Source organism: Varanus komodoensis, unplaced genomic scaffold (genome assembly GCF_004798865.1).
Source record: "Varanus komodoensis strain SLA01 unplaced genomic scaffold, ASM479886v1 scaffold30, whole genome shotgun sequence".
Classification (NCBI taxonomy): domain Eukaryota; kingdom Metazoa; phylum Chordata; class Lepidosauria; order Squamata; family Varanidae; genus Varanus; species Varanus komodoensis.
In genome coordinates this window covers 8,018,591-8,036,320 of record NW_025335762.1, presented here as the reverse complement: position 1 = coordinate 8,036,320, position 17,730 = coordinate 8,018,591, and the positions used below count along the sequence as shown (strand labels likewise).

Below are 17,730 nucleotides of genomic sequence, written 5' to 3'. Positions count from 1 at the left end.
CTGGATCTGTTGACATTATCCTCACCCACTTTGCTTTTGACTCCATCTACCACCAGCTTGTGAGCTTGAAGTGCTTTTCCAAAATTGGAATTTGGTCTTCAGGCTAAAAGAGGTAAAGCTTCCCTGGTTTAAAATAACAAATGGCATTGCTGACTCTTTGTTCTCACCCTCCAAAGTTCGCCCCACCTTTCAGAACAAAACATCGATATCCGAGGTGATGCCACCTGGGCTAAATATTCCAAGGAAAGTGACAGGAAATGGTTATGGCTGTGGGAAAGGTTCATTGTCCCAACATTCTGTCTCCGGAAGTGGTTGGGCAGGTGCTGCAATTCAGCACATAAAGTGGTGAGAGCCATTATGAGGATTTTGTCTTACTGATGGACCTCTTCTCAATACATTATCCTCAACCCCCACTTTACCCTGAGATAGATAGATGATAGATAGATTAATCAATTGATCAGTGGAAGCCTAATGCTTTACCCCTCACTTGCACTTTACTTGTCTCAAAATGCAAGGGATTTTGAAGGTATGCAGGATCTTTACAACAGTGACACTCTCTCTCTCTCTCTCTCTCTCTCTCTCTCTCTCTCTCTCTCTCTCTCATGCACGCACGCGCGCACACACACACACACACACACAGAGGGAGGGAGGGAGGAAGGGAGAGAAGAAAAGAGGATTTTCTAGGGTCAAGGTGGCTGGTGAGACTACGAGTTCTCCCATATAAAAAGTTAGACTTCTCAGTATTGCTCTAATTAGTAGCCTGTCATGTTACGTCTTGAGCAGGTTGGCAAACCTAGGTACTGAACTAAATAATCTATGGCATAAACTAAACATACAACAGTAATTAAGTCTGACAACTTAATATGCTACTGCAATTCAAATATACAGTAGAAATGTGCAATTAAGTAATCTTTTGTAATAGCACCCTGCCAAGATGAGATATTTCAGGTACAGGGCTGTGTACTGTTTGGAAACCTAAATACTGACATAGAGAAAGAAGTAGCTAGATGACGAGAGGCTGCCCCAAGGGAACAGTCCTGGTGAAGACCCCAAGGGGAGTGCCCAAGAAGCCCAAGCAGGCAGATCGTGCAAGGACAGAACAGGAGGAACATGGTAAACAAAAGAGCACACACAGCCTGCAGCCGCCTCCTTTCGGGAGGTGAAACCCAGCATCCTGGAAAGCTCTCCAAAACTCTCAGCATCCCAGTGAAAGAGGCAGAGGCCACACTGCCTCACTTGCAGGGATCACGGCAGGCAGGACAGGTAGAGCTCTGTCACAGCACCTTAGAGGAAAAGTGTGTGTGTGTTGGGGGGGGGGGGGGAGTCAGTTTCATTTTCTCATGCAAGATATTCATTTAATTCTTAAATTATTTCCATCCCAAACAGGAATAAACTTGGACATTTTGGTAAGGTTTCTTTTGTTTGTTTTGGTTTTGAATCAGAATTGAGCTGAAAAGATATTCTCCCCTACCCACACTACTCAAATGCAATTGATCAAGCTAATGCTAGTACGGAGAGACCTTGTAGTACCTGCCTGATAGATTAGGAGCCTGTCTGAATGAAGAGATGCCAGTCCTAATTCAGCATGAAGATGCTTGAATCCACAGGAATTTGAACCCAGACATTTGCAAACTAATGAACTGGGACTGAACAGTTAAATCTATCAAGTTTGGTTTCTCCCACATGGATTAAAAACAAATGAACTATTTCCATCTCGCATACAGAGAACTTAGCCATTTTTGGTACGTTCTGATGGAAAAGAATGACTGAAATAAGAGTCACACTACTTATGTATCATAATTTCCTCCTGAATGTCAATTACATCCTTATAGTTCATTACCATATTCCAGGTCAGAATCTTTTCTCTGTCTAACCCAGCCATACCTGGTCTGACAGCAGATCTCCAAGTTCTAGGAACTGGTGAGAAACTTTGACTGCTAATGCAAGGACATCTAATTTGAGCCATTCCAGACTAAAGAGAGTACAGCACATCTTCCTAATGGTACTCAGACATTTACAAGGCCTACAATGAGATATGAGGTGTGGGCAGGCAGCAGAAGGGTGTCGGCAGACTTTCTTTTGTAAATTAAAATGTGAATACAAAGCAATTTCTTGTTTCCAATTGTTTAATAATATTTTGGGCATATACCTTTCTGGGTGTTTTCTGTTTATACATATGTTTGCATGTATATCAGTTCTTATCCTGTCTTTTAAAGATTTTAATCTTGATAAACCACCTAGGGAGTTTTTGCTACTGAGTGGTATAGGACTGTAATAAATGAAATGAAATGAAATAAAGAACATGTGCATTTGAAAGAGCTGCCCTCAAATGCACAAAAGAGCGTACATTTAAGGCATATATAAAAGCAACACATACATTTAAAAATATTCATGGAAAGACATTAAAATGTCCATGCAGGAGGGAAAAACATGATCTGATGCAGACCTAAATCCGATGCAGACCTAAATCAGGACAGTGGAATGAAAAAGAGCTTGAATAAGCTTGACAGATTTAGACACCCCTATCAGGTTCTGAGACTGAGAAGGAGGTCACTCATCAACTGCTACATGATTCCTTTAATTGGAGATGATGAGACTTAAACATACGATCTGCTCATAAAGCAAAGCCCCCTCACAAGTAAGACTTTGAGATAAGCTGGGATCACCCAACATTTGAAGAAACTGACTCGACAGGACACACAAGTACACCTGGCATCAATAAAGGGGTGATTACTGATTACTCTGTTTCAGCCCCTTCTGTGGTCCCAGACTCTGAGAGACCTTCAAACAAAATCTCTGAGGACCGTAACTCAGCTATGGCTGCAGGGCAGGAACCTCGGTTCCCCACTCAGCCTTTGGGTAGACCAGCTACAGAGGGTTGCCATGTAAAGCTGAAGCACATTCCTCGAGAACAGTAATAGTTGGGCTCCTCTATATTGGAGGTCTGTTGGAAGCAAGATCCTCTTCATAAGTAGGACACGTGCCAGAAGGTTTCTGAAGCCTGCTTGGGCCCCAGATTATTTGGGCTACAAACCCTTCCGATGAGACCAGGCTTAGCACAGGCTCTCTTGCTTCCTAAAGCAAAAAAGCTGTGTAACCACTACATGTCCTTCCTATTACCACCCACCACACACACACACACACACACACACATGTGCCCTCTTTCTTGCTGCTTCGTGCAGCTACAGGAAGCATCCTCTCAGGTCCCATGAGACCCAGCCAAGCTTCTTGTAGTCTGGTGAACTGGCCAGTCTTCCCAGATAACTCTTCTGCTTGTGTGGAAAGAGTAACTCTAACCCTCTTTGTGGCACCTCTCCAGCTTTGACAGTGAACCTTCCGCGATGGAGAAGGGAGGGGGAGTTCCAGAATTTGCCAGCCTTCTGCCTGATAGTCCACCTGAGCCTAGGTGTGCTTCGTTCCTTTGACCTTTCCCCAAACCTGTACATTTGGAATGCTAACTCTTAGACTTCTGCTTGACTCTGTTCTTTGGTCCGTGCTTTATTTGTGTTCAGTCCTTGTCTCCTTCTCATACTTTTTTTTTTGTGTAGAAAAACAATACCTTTGACTGTGACCTGTTTATTGGCAATAACCTGGAGCCTTGCCTGGCATGTCTGTCTCTGTGCATGACCTTTGTTTATTGTCCGGCCTTTGGATTGCACTTCCATTTCCCCTGTGCTGGGCCTGATCCAACCATAGCAAGACACTACTGGGCTATGGGCCTTCTCCAGTATTACCTATCTAACTCTAACCCAGCCTTCCCCAACCTGGTGAGCTTCAGAGGCATTTGGACTGCATCTCCCAGAATCCCATTCAGCAGGGCCATTGACTGGGTTGCAGTCCAAATGTGTCCAGAAGGCACAAGGCTGGAGAAGGCTGTTCTAACCTATCCATTATCAATCATCTCCTATGACTGCCACTGGACTTCCAGGCAGGGTGACTTCAGGCAGAATATTTCCCAGCACTGCTCTCTTGATCCTTTTATCTGGAGATGTAGGAATGTGAATATGGCACAATCACTAGAATAGTTGCCCCATACTCCTAATGATCTGTTCTTGTTCCTAAAATGTAGCTGAGACATTACATATATCTACATGTATATGTGTACATGTGATCACTACATTTGATGTGTGTTGCTGCGCGTGCCCTCCTCCTGGATATACACTCCCATTTCTCAAGGAAAGAATGGTTCCTTCTTCCTTCTCAGATGGTAGAGTGATCACAGAAAATTCCCTAATGATGTACTGGAAGCCAAGCGGTTCCTCTCCTTCCTTCCTTCCTTCCTTCCTTCCTTCCTTCCTTCCTTCCTTCCTTCCTTCCTTCCTTCCTTCCTCTCTCTCTCTCTCTCTCTCTCTCTCTCTCTCTCTCTCTCTCTCTCTCTCTCTCTCTCTCTCTTTCTTTCTTTCTTTAACATGATGAATAAAAAGCAAACATATTAAGAAATCTTAAGAGATTTGTTATCTAATAGAACATTTCACAGGGGCATGTTCACAGTGCTGCATAATCATTTTAATCAAGCTCAGTGTGAACATAAAGCAAAGTATTCTGCCTGGCCAGAATCATCATGTTTTCTGAAGAATTATCTGGAGGTTTCTCACCTACCCCTATTAAACTGCATGCTGAGAAAGTTTAACTTTCAACTTCAGAAGGTTGTAGAACTCACCAGGACAAAGGAGGTCATACAAGGGGCTGGAGAGGCCAGAAAGGGTCTTCCAGAATCCTATTTGCTCTTTTATTAGCAGAGCCTTCCCTCTACATCAAAGGCTTTGCTGAAAAGCCAGGTTCTTCTATTCATGGAAGTAAACTATTGGCTCAAGGAGTCAAATTCCACCTTTCCATTAGACTATGGTGCTTGGTCAGCTATCTGGACAGTCTGACTTAACTAAAGTAAAGCTACTGAAACACCTAATCTGAGTTTTAGGATACTTAATTGATAATATTCTATCACTGAGTAGTCTGGATCTGCTCACTAAGACTCCAAGGATTTCATTGTCTAGTCAGAAGCATGTTACAACCTGCCTAAAACACTTCTGTTGTCTTGGTCTGTTTTCACAGTTTGCTGAGTGACTATTAAAGGCTTCATTGACATATAAATTGGATTAACTGCTGCATAGACATTCCTCTTGTATCCTGTAGGATTGCATTCGTCTCTCTGTGCTCCAGAAATCTGTTCTTTTAATTCCTTTATCTTGTGGCATAAATGTTCCACCAACCTATTTAATACCACCCACATTCCTGCTTATACAGGCAATTCAGGTTTTAATCCAATTTATTACCACCTTGGTAGTATGCCCTTGTTTTCTTCATTAACATATTGGAGGAAGAATGAAATGTGGCAAATGCTTTCCTGGATTTGAAATACAAAGAGAGGAATTCAGTTCTTGTGTTGTTTACTGTATCGAGTTGGGGACTTTATGACATCATCAACAATCAGAAGTGGTTGTGCAGATCAATTTCATTTGCACTGCTCTCCTGCCCTGGATTTCATATAATTTAGTCTATTGCCAGGATCCAGGTTTTCAAAGAATTTCCTTTTCCAATTGGAGTGGAAGTGATGACCAAGGCGTAGGCCCTGCACCTTGCCAGACCACTCCTATCTCCTGAATCTTCCCTGTTGTCTGCTTTGTTGTGTTGCCTTTGCAGCACAGGGCCTCCTGCTTGACGTTCTGTCTGCATCCTGCCTGAGCTTTCCTGCTCCTGGTTCTCACGGCCTCTTGCAATGCCCCCTATAACTTGCCATGTCTCCTTCCTTGCCATGCTGCCTCAGCAACACAGGTTGTCCTGTTGGAATCAGGAATCAGCTATGAGACAAGTGGTGAAATGTTGTTCAGAAATCCTAGTGATCTTAAGCATTGCTTCTTAGCCCATCTCTAAACATTTCTGAAGGAAGTTAGCTCCTATACATATTCTGTGGCAACATTCTGATCCTAACCATCTTACTTTTTCTGGGTGGGCAACAGGAAGCAATTGCTCATGATATCAACTGCTTTTGAGCCTCAGTGAATGATTAACGGGTTCATAAATAGATAGATTGATTGATTGTTAAATTGATAGGTAAACCTATATCTTGACTGCCTTTCTCTATGTGAATATAAACAGATGTAAAACAAATCAAACAGAATAAACCTGGCATTGGAAAAAATTTACAGCAGCAAAGAAAACTAGCCAGCTGAAGTGTAGACTACACGAAAGAGATCTGCCTGTACCATTTCCAAAAGCCATCAGGGGAAGGGAACTATATAATGTGGAGGTTTGGGTCATTTTGCATCTAGGATGGCTGATTAAGGATGAATGGCACAATTTATTCCCCCTCTTTATCTTCTTGCATCTGTTTAATCATAAATTAATTCCATACTATATTCTACAAATAACTAATCGCAAACATTGGCACTTTAACTGTATGCATTGTCCCATGGCATATTTTTTCAGTAGGCATTTCGCCCATCCCATTCCAACCCCAGTGTGACAGCTCATGACAACTGTTTGTGCTAAAAGAAACTGAAATGTATGAGCAACACTGGCATCTTCAGACTGACAAATGACCACAGGCTGCATGGGACCACCTGTCAAATCCAGGATACTTTAGTTTCCAAAGACTGTTGTTTCTTCCGTGGGCAACACTGCCCTGGCTTAAGTATTGACCACTTGGCCCACCGTGACGCCAAGTGCTGGCCCCTTGGTTGGTGTTCCTGGTGCTCCATCAGCCATTCCACACGAAGGCACACCAAGGGCCCCAAGAGTGCTGCAGCCCATTGCTGGCGGAGAATGAAGAAGCCTGGCCTTGCATGCAGCAACGAGAGGCTGTTTCGTTCAAAGGCCACCACCTTCCAGCCACCCTCAGCACCTCACCATTGATCACCTCCTTCGGTGCTCACACTACCCAGCAGTGGTAAGCAATACGAAGGTTTGACAATGAGGCAAAACAAAGACTCGCCTCCTGATAAGGACAGTGTATCAAGGGAGCTGAACAATGCCATGCTGTCACACATGGAGGGTGTCCATGCAGAGGGAGCAAGGCTAAGGGGACGGTGGAGCCAAAGTATAGGCTACCTCTTCTCCAAGATCCCCAGTCAGTGGGAGGACGCTGTGGCCCAGGAAGGAACACTACTTTCCCGCAAATGAACACAGGTGCACCATTTTTCCTGAAATGCACGTTCCCCTAAAATACATATCTGTGTATGCACTTTCGGAGCTAAAAACTAGACTGCAAGATTTGGAGCAGTGCACCGTCTGAAAGGTAACTATATTCCAATCCGCACATCAATCTGGGAAGTAAGATTTGGCTCAGTTTTCTTAAACATGCACAGTGAACATGTTTCAGCTGATGTATAGGGACATTGGCAGTACTGCGGGGTCAATAAACAGCTTGGAACAAAAAAATGAGACAAAAATACATGCATTGTTACTATTATTTTGCATAACAATAATATCCAGTTAAGTGCTTTTTGACAGACTCAAAAGCTGTTCTGTTTATTCTTGACTTTATCTTTTTTTCCCCCTGTCTTTTCCCCACAGTGTCATCAAAAGTGTCTACAGATAAACCCTCTCAAGATACAATGGGGAATCAATCAATGCCCATTTTTTCCAAAAGGATCCCCATCATCACTGAACTGAGTAAGTTCTTTGGAGACAAATTTCAGCAAAGGAATAAGTCTGCTGCATTATTTATGGACTCCCAGTCCTCTTTAAAATTCAAAGGCAGAAAGTGACAGCATGCCGTGTCCAAAGCACATTAAAAGGTTTGACTTAAATGGTAATTCAGTGGCTTTGAAGATGTCTGGATGGCTTATCAGGAGAATAAATATAACAAAGTATTACAAAGGCCCAGCATGGAACTAAAACAAAACTTAAGCATCTTGGCAAGGCTGTCCCCTGCTCCCCATGCACATCCACACAGATGTTTCCAAAGGCTTTCTGAAAGTTCTCGTGCTGCAACGCATGAACATATTCTTGGGTCTTCCATAGACCTTTCTTTGATTCCTCAGAGCAACGCTAGAGAAAATGTGTGGTCACCACATCTGGCAGGTTGGAAAAAATAGCCTCATGTTTGGAATCAATGAACATGTTAATGATGAACCAAAATCTCTTTACATTTGACTAGACTTATAAATAAGCATGGAACATCACAAGCCCACCTTGTCAAGTGTCACCTTTTGAGAAAACGTCATTTCTGGCACTCAGAGACCCGCCAGGCTACTATCTTCTCACAGGTTTCTGTTCGTAAGACTTTGGAATGGATGAAGTTTGGATTTGGAGATCTCAGAAGACTCTTGGGGATATCTCAAGCCAGTAAACAGGGCAAATATGAGTAGACTCTGTGCATAAAAAATCTCATTGCAAAAATTTGAAGACTTAGCATCTGCTCAGCAGATCAGAGCATAGTTTTTTCAGTAAGTTTTAGTCTCTCTGGTTCCAACACCACTGCTGTTCTTTGTACTCAGCCCTGTTGTGAAGCCCTACTGACAACTTGTCTTCTCCCTTAGTGTAAAATCAATCAAGGGAACCAATTGTTATACAGAAGAAATGCACAACCCTGGGAATCCATCACATTTATGTCCCGTGATTTTACAGTGTTTCCATTCTAATAAGCAGTGGTGGACTGCAGCACATTTTCCCCAATTCCAGAAATGTTTGCAATGTTAATCAAATGGATATTTAGGCAGGGGTTGTGTGCTTTGTGCAAATGGGATCATAGGTGATTGTAGTGCAGGTCTTTAAATTTGTGCAACTGAGATTGTTCGGTCCAGTAGTGGCATATTCCATACCTGCCAAAGAACTTGTCAATTTCAGCTGCCATTTTGTTGCTTGTCATTTTCACTTCCGCCACTTTGTCTCCAGAAAGTGGAGAATGAAACCCATAAGTTCTTTGGCAACAACTGTGTGTGGGGAAAGAGATTTATAATGGCAATACAAAGTGGACAAGAAGACTAGCATGACACCGCAGACAAAGGTCTAGAGAGATCACGTTAGATGACAGACGAGAGGTGATACATCATAGACATAGATATGTGTACCTAATATATAGGTGCCTAGCTTCTTCTTATTCACCATCACCTATTGCCATAGAAATCATTTATTGATTGATCTTCATTCCTAGCCTCAGTAAACAATTTGGCCTTGTGCACGCGCACACGGAGAGAGAGAGAGAGAGAGAGAGAGAGAGAGAGAGAGAGAGAGAGAGAGATTTCATTCTGTTATTGAAGCTTTTCCCATCATGCAGGCAAGCTATGATGGAAGTTGTAGTCCAGTCTGAAAAGAATAAAATTGGAAATGCTGTTTACAGCAATGGGAATCACAGAGTTTCATTCCTGTTCATTTCCCTGGATTTTCGGCACCCCTGATGTTTGCAAGTAGCTGATCTTGTTTCCTTGCTTGTTTGTCTTTTGGCCTCTAACAGAGATAGCTTCAAATGCCCAGTTCTTTGAACAAAGGAGCGGTGCAGATGACTGTGAATATTTCAACCAAAATGTCTCACAGAATTTTTCTAGAGGAACCATATTTTCTGACAGTTTCTTGGATTCTTTGTTGTGCACAGTAAGTACTTCATAAATGTACCAGTTGGGTCTTTTACTATGCTGAAATGCAAACGGCTCATCAATTTTCATATACAGTTTGTATGACATATTTATAAATCATATATCTCCTATCAAACCAAGAAAGCTGAACAATCTAACTAAATGAAGTATGTGTCTCATATCGTCTCAAACTAATAAACAAAGAACATACACCCAGTGTGAAGTGGTGTCTCAGTATTGGACTGGGATCCTGGGAGATCGGGGTTCTAGAACCCATTCGGCTAAGAAGCTCATTGGTGACCATGGGCCAGTCACAAACTCTCAGCCTAACGTACCTCACAGGGTTGTTTTTATGAGAATAATGTCATGTGGGGGGTCTATGTTAGTCTCCTTGGGTTCCTCACAAGTGGGAAAAAAGCAGGATATAAATGCAGTGCATAATAACCACCAACTCCTTATCTAGCGCATGCTCACATCTATACAAAGGGTTCCTGTTGAGGCTGAATTAACTTTCAGAACTGGACTCAGGTCTGGGTCTCTTCTGGAAAGAGACTTATGCAAGGTGAGGACTTTCACACTGACTCAGTGATGCCCCCAGCTTCTCCCACACTGGAGGAAATAAGTGGATGTGACTAAGGTTTCTGTAGGATGCTCATCTTTCACTTGTGTATGTGCGTGAATTGAGCATGTTTAAGATGTCATCAGTACTTTAATTCGACTCCAAACTGCATTCAAGGAAAGCTGCTATGAACCCTTGGAGTACACCGAAACTATAACTAGTACTTTGATTACCTTTATTTTTATTGGTTCCATTTTGGCCTTCTAATAATAGATATTGTTTTTTACTTGCAATGTATTAACTTGCATCTAGCTTGCTTCATCGTAATATTTACCCCATGTTTACTGAAATATCATTATCCTTTTTCACTATAGGTTGTAAAAAACTGTGGTGTATAGGTATGTGTGTGTTTCAAGTGTTAAATCTGAAAATGCATTAATGTTCATATTTACTAGAACAGCTCCAGGCACCAGGGAAAAAGAGCATATCAGCTCAACTCTACTTAAACATAAACTCCAACATCTGTTAATACCAGAGTGCATCATGCAAAAGAGTTGGACGAACACTAAATGCTGAACACTAAAAATTCAAAATAAAATGTACTAATGTCATCCCAATCATTCCAAATAAGATAATATGATAGAACTGACATGAGTTCAGATAAATTTAACATTAGGTATGGTCATTCATTCCATTGCTTTATTGTTAGAGAATTTCTCTTTGTCCTATATTCTACTCCTTCTGGCTTTTGCTTTTTAAGAAGTTCTAAAATTAATTCCAGAATTAAAGTATCTGCTTATTGCCACAACTTTCTATTTTACTGCATTTGCATTTTTCCTTCTACAATCAGCATTATTAAATCTCACATTCACACTGTCTACCCACTGCCTGAAAGCATTTGAAAGGGGTTTTGCTTGTTTGCTTGTTGTTTTAATGTACTGTTCATGCATGGCATGCATTTCCTGAGTGTTGGTAAAATTCTGGACAAAAGAAATCTTGAGGCAAACATACATAGAATTGTATCAAGATTTATTTGTGTGCCCGCCCCCTCTGCCGACATATTTCAGCAACATGCACAGTGCATTGTAAATATATACCAGTCAGGTCAAAATAAATAGCTTTTCTCTAACCCAAGTCAATATTAACCTTCCTCAAAGAATGTGATTCCTTTTCCATAAGCCTGGGGCCTCTATGCTCAATGTATGAAAACCCTGCATATATTGCAGTACCATTTTTACACAAACATATCTCTCTTTGGGTGTCTTTCTTCTCATACTGCTAACTCCCAATAGTGTATAACTCAGCAAATAAAGTGTAAAATGCAGGTCACATACAAATCCTATTATTTCATCCAGGTATGTAAATGTAATCCTTTTGATGTTAAAAAAAATGCAAGGATGATATGTTAAAGAGCTCAGCACCATGGAGCTAAGTATGTAAAATGCTGATTCCCTCTAAGAAAGATAAGCCAGGCCTGGAGCACAGGATAACTTTGGATAACTCTCTCCTCAGAAAGGCTGAAGGGACTGGCAATATTGAAGTATGATTCACTGATATACCTTATATGCTCACAGATAAAGACAAAAATGATTGCAGTCTGTGTGCCATGCTTACTCTCATTAGCAAGTGATAAGTTTCTCTGAAAGCAAAGCAAAGCAAAGCAAAGCAAAGCAAAGCAAAGCAAAGCAAAGCAAACCTTGACCAGTAGCCATGGATTCCTAAACAACTGCGGAAAAGACTGGATCACTTCCCATAACAAAAGAAATAATGCATAATGGTTATAACTTCATCACCACCATGATACAACAGTAATTTAGAGACAATAGTATTCCCCACCTCCCTTCTGTTTTTCTTTGTTCTTTCTCAGCCAGTGGTGTCAGATCCAGGGATGCTCAGTTTCCTTTCACTTCACCCAAGTTTACTTCCAAGTTCTCTCATTCCCATTTACAGCTTCTTAAAAATCTGTTTGAATGGGAGAAGTGGACCTTTTTCAAAAGTTCTTATACATCTCTGAATATGGAATTAGAGAACTCAGTTTCAGACCAGCCATACTTTGATTTCATGCTGTATACTTTTGGAAGAAAATGCTTCATCTCCAAAATCCTGGAGATCGCATCTGGGTTATTTTCTAGAGCAGTGCTCAAACTGCTTTTGAATTAATTCTGTTATTTTCTCCAAACGTATTTGAGGCTTTTCATTCCACTTTGCTGGAGAAGTTACTGTCAGGTTGTCCACTAGATAGGTTGTCCATTATCACCCATCTTCTCCTGTTGTGCCATATTGTAAAAATACATTAAGATATTCTAAGGTGCATTTTCACTTTCACTAGGTGAGACTGTGACACAAGAAGCCCAAACTGTATCTCAACTATGTTAGTTTCTGAGAATGCATGTCAGATTTCTCTGTTTTCTGACAGATCTGGATGAAAATGTATTCCATCAGTGGAGTGACAGAAACTGGATACAACCCATTAGCTTGAAATATGTATGTTCTATGGATGAGCAGGCATTTTTTGTTCCATTCATTTATGGTTCTATGCATATGTACAAGTATTTTAGTAAACGGATCAATGAGAAAAGGATTGACAGCTGAAGTTTGAAATCCATCATTCTAGAATATTTGCAGGAGGGCCACAATAATTTAATGCTGATGTAATAGAATTTTATTTATTTATTTATTTATTTATTTATTTAGAGAACTTCTATGCTGCCCCATTTGCCGAAGCCTCGGGGTGGCTCACAATCATAAATAAATAAACACAATATAAAACAGTATAATTTAAGTCGCCCTGGCCAAAGAGTAAAATAAATAAATAATATTAACAATTAAAATAATGTTTGAATATAAAGGTCTTCGCCTGGCACCGAAAAACAAATAATGACGGTGCCAGGTGGACCTCTCTGGGGAGCGCATTCCATAAATTGGGCGCCACGACAGAGAAAGCCCTCCTCTGAGTACTTACCCTCCTAATGTCCTTCATGGAGGGTTCCCGGAGAAGGGCTTCTCCCGCTGATCTCAAGGGGTGGACGGGCATATATGGATGTAAGCGCTCCTTCAGGTAACCAGGACCCAAGCCGTTAAGGGCTTTATAGGTCCTAACCAACACCTTGAAATGGGACTGGACTTCATTGGGGAGCCAGTGAAGCTGACGGAGAACTGGAGTCATGTGAACATAACGCCCAGTCCCCATCAGCAGCCTGGCAGCTCTATTTTGAACCAATTGAATTATTCGGACCATCTTCAAGGGCAGCCCCACGTAGAGCTCGTTACAGAAGTCAAGTCGGAAAGTCACCAACGCGCGTGTCACTGTCACCGGGCAGTCGTTCTCCAAGTAGGGGCGCAGCTGGCAGATCACCCGATTTTGCTTCCATCCTCCTCATCACATAGCAATTAATATCATTCTCCGTGTTTTTACCTTTCCTTTGCAGACCTATCATAATCACCATGTGTTGGCTTTACTCCAGACTCTAGTGACTGGTGGGACCAGTCCAGAACTGGAAGAGCTTTTAGCAGAGGAGACTTTATTGTCTGGAAGTTCTAGCAATGTGGTGCATGTTGGGCCCAGGAACAGATGTAAGCTGGCCCTTTTAGCACTGGCGGACAGTTCAGTTTCAATAGAAGGACTACTGGTAAGTTGTGTCAAGCACCATCTCATTTTGTTCAAGTGATCCCTTTTGGCCCATTGATGGTGGCTTAAAGTGTTGCAGGAAGGCATCTCTTTAACGCGCTCCTGACTGAAGCAACTTCATATCACTCTGAATCCTGCACATGAGCTTGTTGGGCTGTTTTTAAGAGCAGCATTCCTATCAGCCCTCATTTAGAAAGGTCCACTGGAACCGACACATGATGTTTACCTCAGGTCAATGAGGGATAAGCAAAGGTGAGAGAAAACTTCATTTAGTTTTCATTTTTTATGGATTTAATATTATCGTTTCAAACCAACAGGTAAACTGAATTTCAGTTGTCATTCAAAATTTGCAGTTCACTGACTGTGGCATAGGAGTTCTCCAGTCACAACAAAGTCATAAAAAATGTGACCATTATAGTAAATAACATTAACTTGCATTGTATTAGGACAATTGGCTGCAAACATGTGTATATAAGGCAAAAAGGCAAGGGGAAGAAATCTAATTTGGGAAAACGCATGGAAATGACTACAGGTTTTCATGAAACTTTTAAAAGAAATTCTCAAAGTTTGGGATTAAATGGGTTTAAGAATTGATAAATTCTCAAAGTTGGAAAATAATTGAACATAACACTGGAAAAACTGAAAGAAACCAAAATTGACAGATATACCATTCCTAATTATGAGCAGACAATCACAGGTGAGAATGTGCTACAATTGAAACTGTGCACTTGATTAGGATTAGGAAGGAGAAAGCGGTCCATGTTTTGGAAGGCCTTTACGCAAGATGCCCTCAGTGGGCCTCGCTGTGGTTTCTCCTTCCATCACCAATTCTTTCTGCCTTTGCCACTCATAGACAGCTTTGCTCAAAGAGAAAATGCAGCAAAACCAGCAACTGCTGTTAGATCTGTTAATCCCCTTTGCTTATGGGTGCTCTTTTTTCTGGGCTAGAAGGGGCAGGTGGGGATATAAACTTTTCCCACCCCCAAAAATGTAGCTGAAGTTCTGCCTTCTACAAATTTCTCCACACACCTAGACTCCATGGATGCAAGCATCTTAAAGATCGAGAAGCACCATTAAGAAAATGCAGGTCGCCTAACCATACACGTGCAAAAAGCAGTACAGTGGAGCCATCCTAAAGCATTAGTTCCACTTTAAAAAAATTTCTAGAATCTGAAAAGGCATTTTGGATAAGAAGCGTTTCAGAAACAACTCTGGCTTCCTGCTTTACCAAGGGAGAAAATAGTTAAAAGCATCTGCTTTAATCATAGTCTCCAACCAGTATTTTGGGAACATTCTGCTTATCAAGGACATTTGCCATAGATAAAGTCAATATTTTATTTTTACCTTTCTTTGCAGGTCTCCTTTGGGGATGTGTACACTACAGCACTGGACATACTCGGCATCCTTTGCTTTGGTCTCTATCGCCTGAAAGATGATCCCAACCCTTATGAAAATAGGAAAGTATAACGTAGTTGGAATGTCCTCATTTATGCAAAGGCTATGATTGGATCAATTAAAACAACAACTAGTATTGCTATCTATACAAGTTAAGACTGATCCCAATTATATATTCTGTGTCAAAGGGAAGTTCATGCATGCATGGAGCTTTTGAAAGGGACCATTATACAAAAACTATTTGGAGGCGTAAGCTTACTAGATACCCATGGAAAAAGAAAAAAAGGACGGAAATTTACCCAATTTGCAGGACCTGGAGACAGACAGAGGCCCCAATGCCATTTGTGGTCAAAATCCTCACATTTCCCAAACTAGCAATTCAATTCAATGGGGAAAAATGTTAAAATGCATTCATTTGGGAAACATTGCATAAAGCAATACATACTTTTGAAAAAAAATATAATAGGAAAATCATAGAATCATAGAACAGTAGAGTTGGAAAGGACCAGAAGGCCATGAGGTCCAACCCCCTGCTGTTGCCGGACACCAATTTACACCAGCCCACACAGATGATTGTCCAGATGCTTTCTTGTTTCCAGCAAGGGAGTGCCCAGAACTTCCGCAGGTAACAGGTTCCATTGTCATATTGCTCTGACAGTGAGGACATTCTTCCTGGCATCTAGTTCAATGTATATATTTCAAAAAACGACAATAATTGCATATACCCTTTTGGGGTAGCAAGCATAAAAAAACACATATTTTCATGCAAAAATAAAAGCTTGCAATCTGGTTCAGAATGAAGATGCTCAAGACATGCTTTGAAGTGAAATTTGGAAAACTTTAGCAAGCTCAGATTTTGATAAGTCACGCTTGCCTGTTCTTTACCCCCCAAAATGTGTTTTTCCTTCTTCTCAGCCAGCAGCCATATGGCATACCTTATGCCAACAAACCCATAGATCATATTATTAAAATGAATAGGTGGAATTCATGGCCATGATGATTGGTGATAGTCACTGGCCACTTGAAAGAGCATAAAACAAAGTAATATCTCTCAAAGATCCTTAACCATTGTATCTACAAAGAACCCCCATGTTCAGGAACAGTGTATTACTGGGGAGAAACAGAAGGAGAGGGCAACCTGATGCTTTCGTAGAGGCATCTAGCTGACCATCAAAGGAAAGCATCTGCTGGACTACCTAGCAATAGGAACCTTTCTTATAGCAAATCTAGCAATGTATGGCCCAGCATTTCCTACAGTATCAGAAACTTCCCATATTTAAGATGCAGTGTTCCCTAACTCTGCCTGGTTTGAACCTGTTACCTCCTGCATAAAAATTACATGAGCTACCCTGCTGCCACCTTTGGTTTGCACCAGCAGCAATGTTCTTTACTATTTTCTTGACTTTGAAACTGTCACAGTTCTGACAAGATGTGTCCATCTAAGCTAAGCACATATATCTGTGTGGAATTTATTTTTCTCTGCCAGCATCACTGGCTGACATCATGACCCCAGATGTCTCTGACACTGATAAAGCATGACACTACCACCCAACCAAAGTGCTTCCATCTCAGACATCTCATAAGAATAGTGGTCCTTTCCAAGAGGTTCAGTAAATTAGGTAACTTATGTTGCTGATGACAGTAGCCAGAATGAGATGCTAGCAATGCACAGGAGAAGCCTTTCCTTGTTAACCTTTTGCATGAGTGTTCACTGACACACTCAAGACCCCTTAATTAAGACCCCTTAATTAACACATACACACACAGTGAGAGAGAGAGAGTTGCTTTTTGTATTCTGATATTGCTGACTTTTCCGCGAAACAGGTATGTGATTGTTCGGCCACCTACCAATTTTGAGATCTTCAGTTCTGATCATCTCTTTTGCCTTGTTCCATTCAACATCTTATCCAATGACCTGACAGAGGTTATCAAGTGCATTCCACCAATCAGACAAAAGGGTGCATTGAAAGCAGAAGATACAGTGGTTCTACAATAAAAGCCAAAATCTCCTTAAAATAAAGACTTTATGCTTTATGAAATTTCTGCAACCATTTCTTCTCCTACTCCCTTTCCCACTCCCCACCCTGGCTAGGATTCAGGTCCATGAATAGCCTGCCCTGAAAGGCTCTTAAGTTTTTCAGCATTGGGGGGCAGCTTTTACAATGTTACTTTAAGTCAAATGCTTTCAAGTCTTGTAATTTGGTATGGAGAAGGAAAGCACAGAATCTCAAGACATATTTTGACTTATTCTTATAGCTGGAAACCATCGGGAACATGGCCAATGCATTAACTGCTAGTGTTCAGGGAAGTGGGGAGTGCCCTGCACCCTTTGTGTGTGTGTGTGTGTGAGAGAGAGAGAGGGGGGGGGGAGAGAATTGCTCTAGAAATTCATATTAGCAACCTGTTGAAAGTCCCTGATAAATGACATTTCAAGTTTACTTGCTACCATGGCTGCAGTCAATCGTATTTCAGATTATTATGTTGATACATGCACGAACATGGTGTCCACACATGCAGCACTATTCCAGCCATTCACTCTTCCCCTCATCAGGAGTTGTGATCCAACCATAAAGCCTGTACCTAACCACAGTTTCTCATTTCATCTGGACTGAATTGGCTTAATATCCTGGCAGGTT

At 41.4% G+C, this 17,730-nt stretch overlaps 1 protein-coding gene across 1 annotated transcript in view; it reads left to right on the top strand.

The window, feature by feature from the left end:
• The window catches only part of KCNU1 (potassium calcium-activated channel subfamily U member 1), a 79,907-nt gene extending 62,817 nt beyond the window's left edge, over positions 1-17,090 (top strand). Inside the window, exons 23-27 of the mRNA XM_044437387.1 lie at positions 7,513-7,611; positions 9,395-9,531; positions 13,500-13,700; positions 15,056-15,150; positions 16,913-17,090. Coding sequence (XP_044293322.1) covers positions 7,513-7,611; positions 9,395-9,531; positions 13,500-13,700; positions 15,056-15,150; positions 16,913-17,090 — 710 coding nt within the window. The remainder of the gene's footprint in view (positions 1-7,512; positions 7,612-9,394; positions 9,532-13,499; positions 13,701-15,055; positions 15,151-16,912) is intronic.
• The last annotated feature ends 640 nt before the right edge of the window (positions 17,091-17,730 follow it).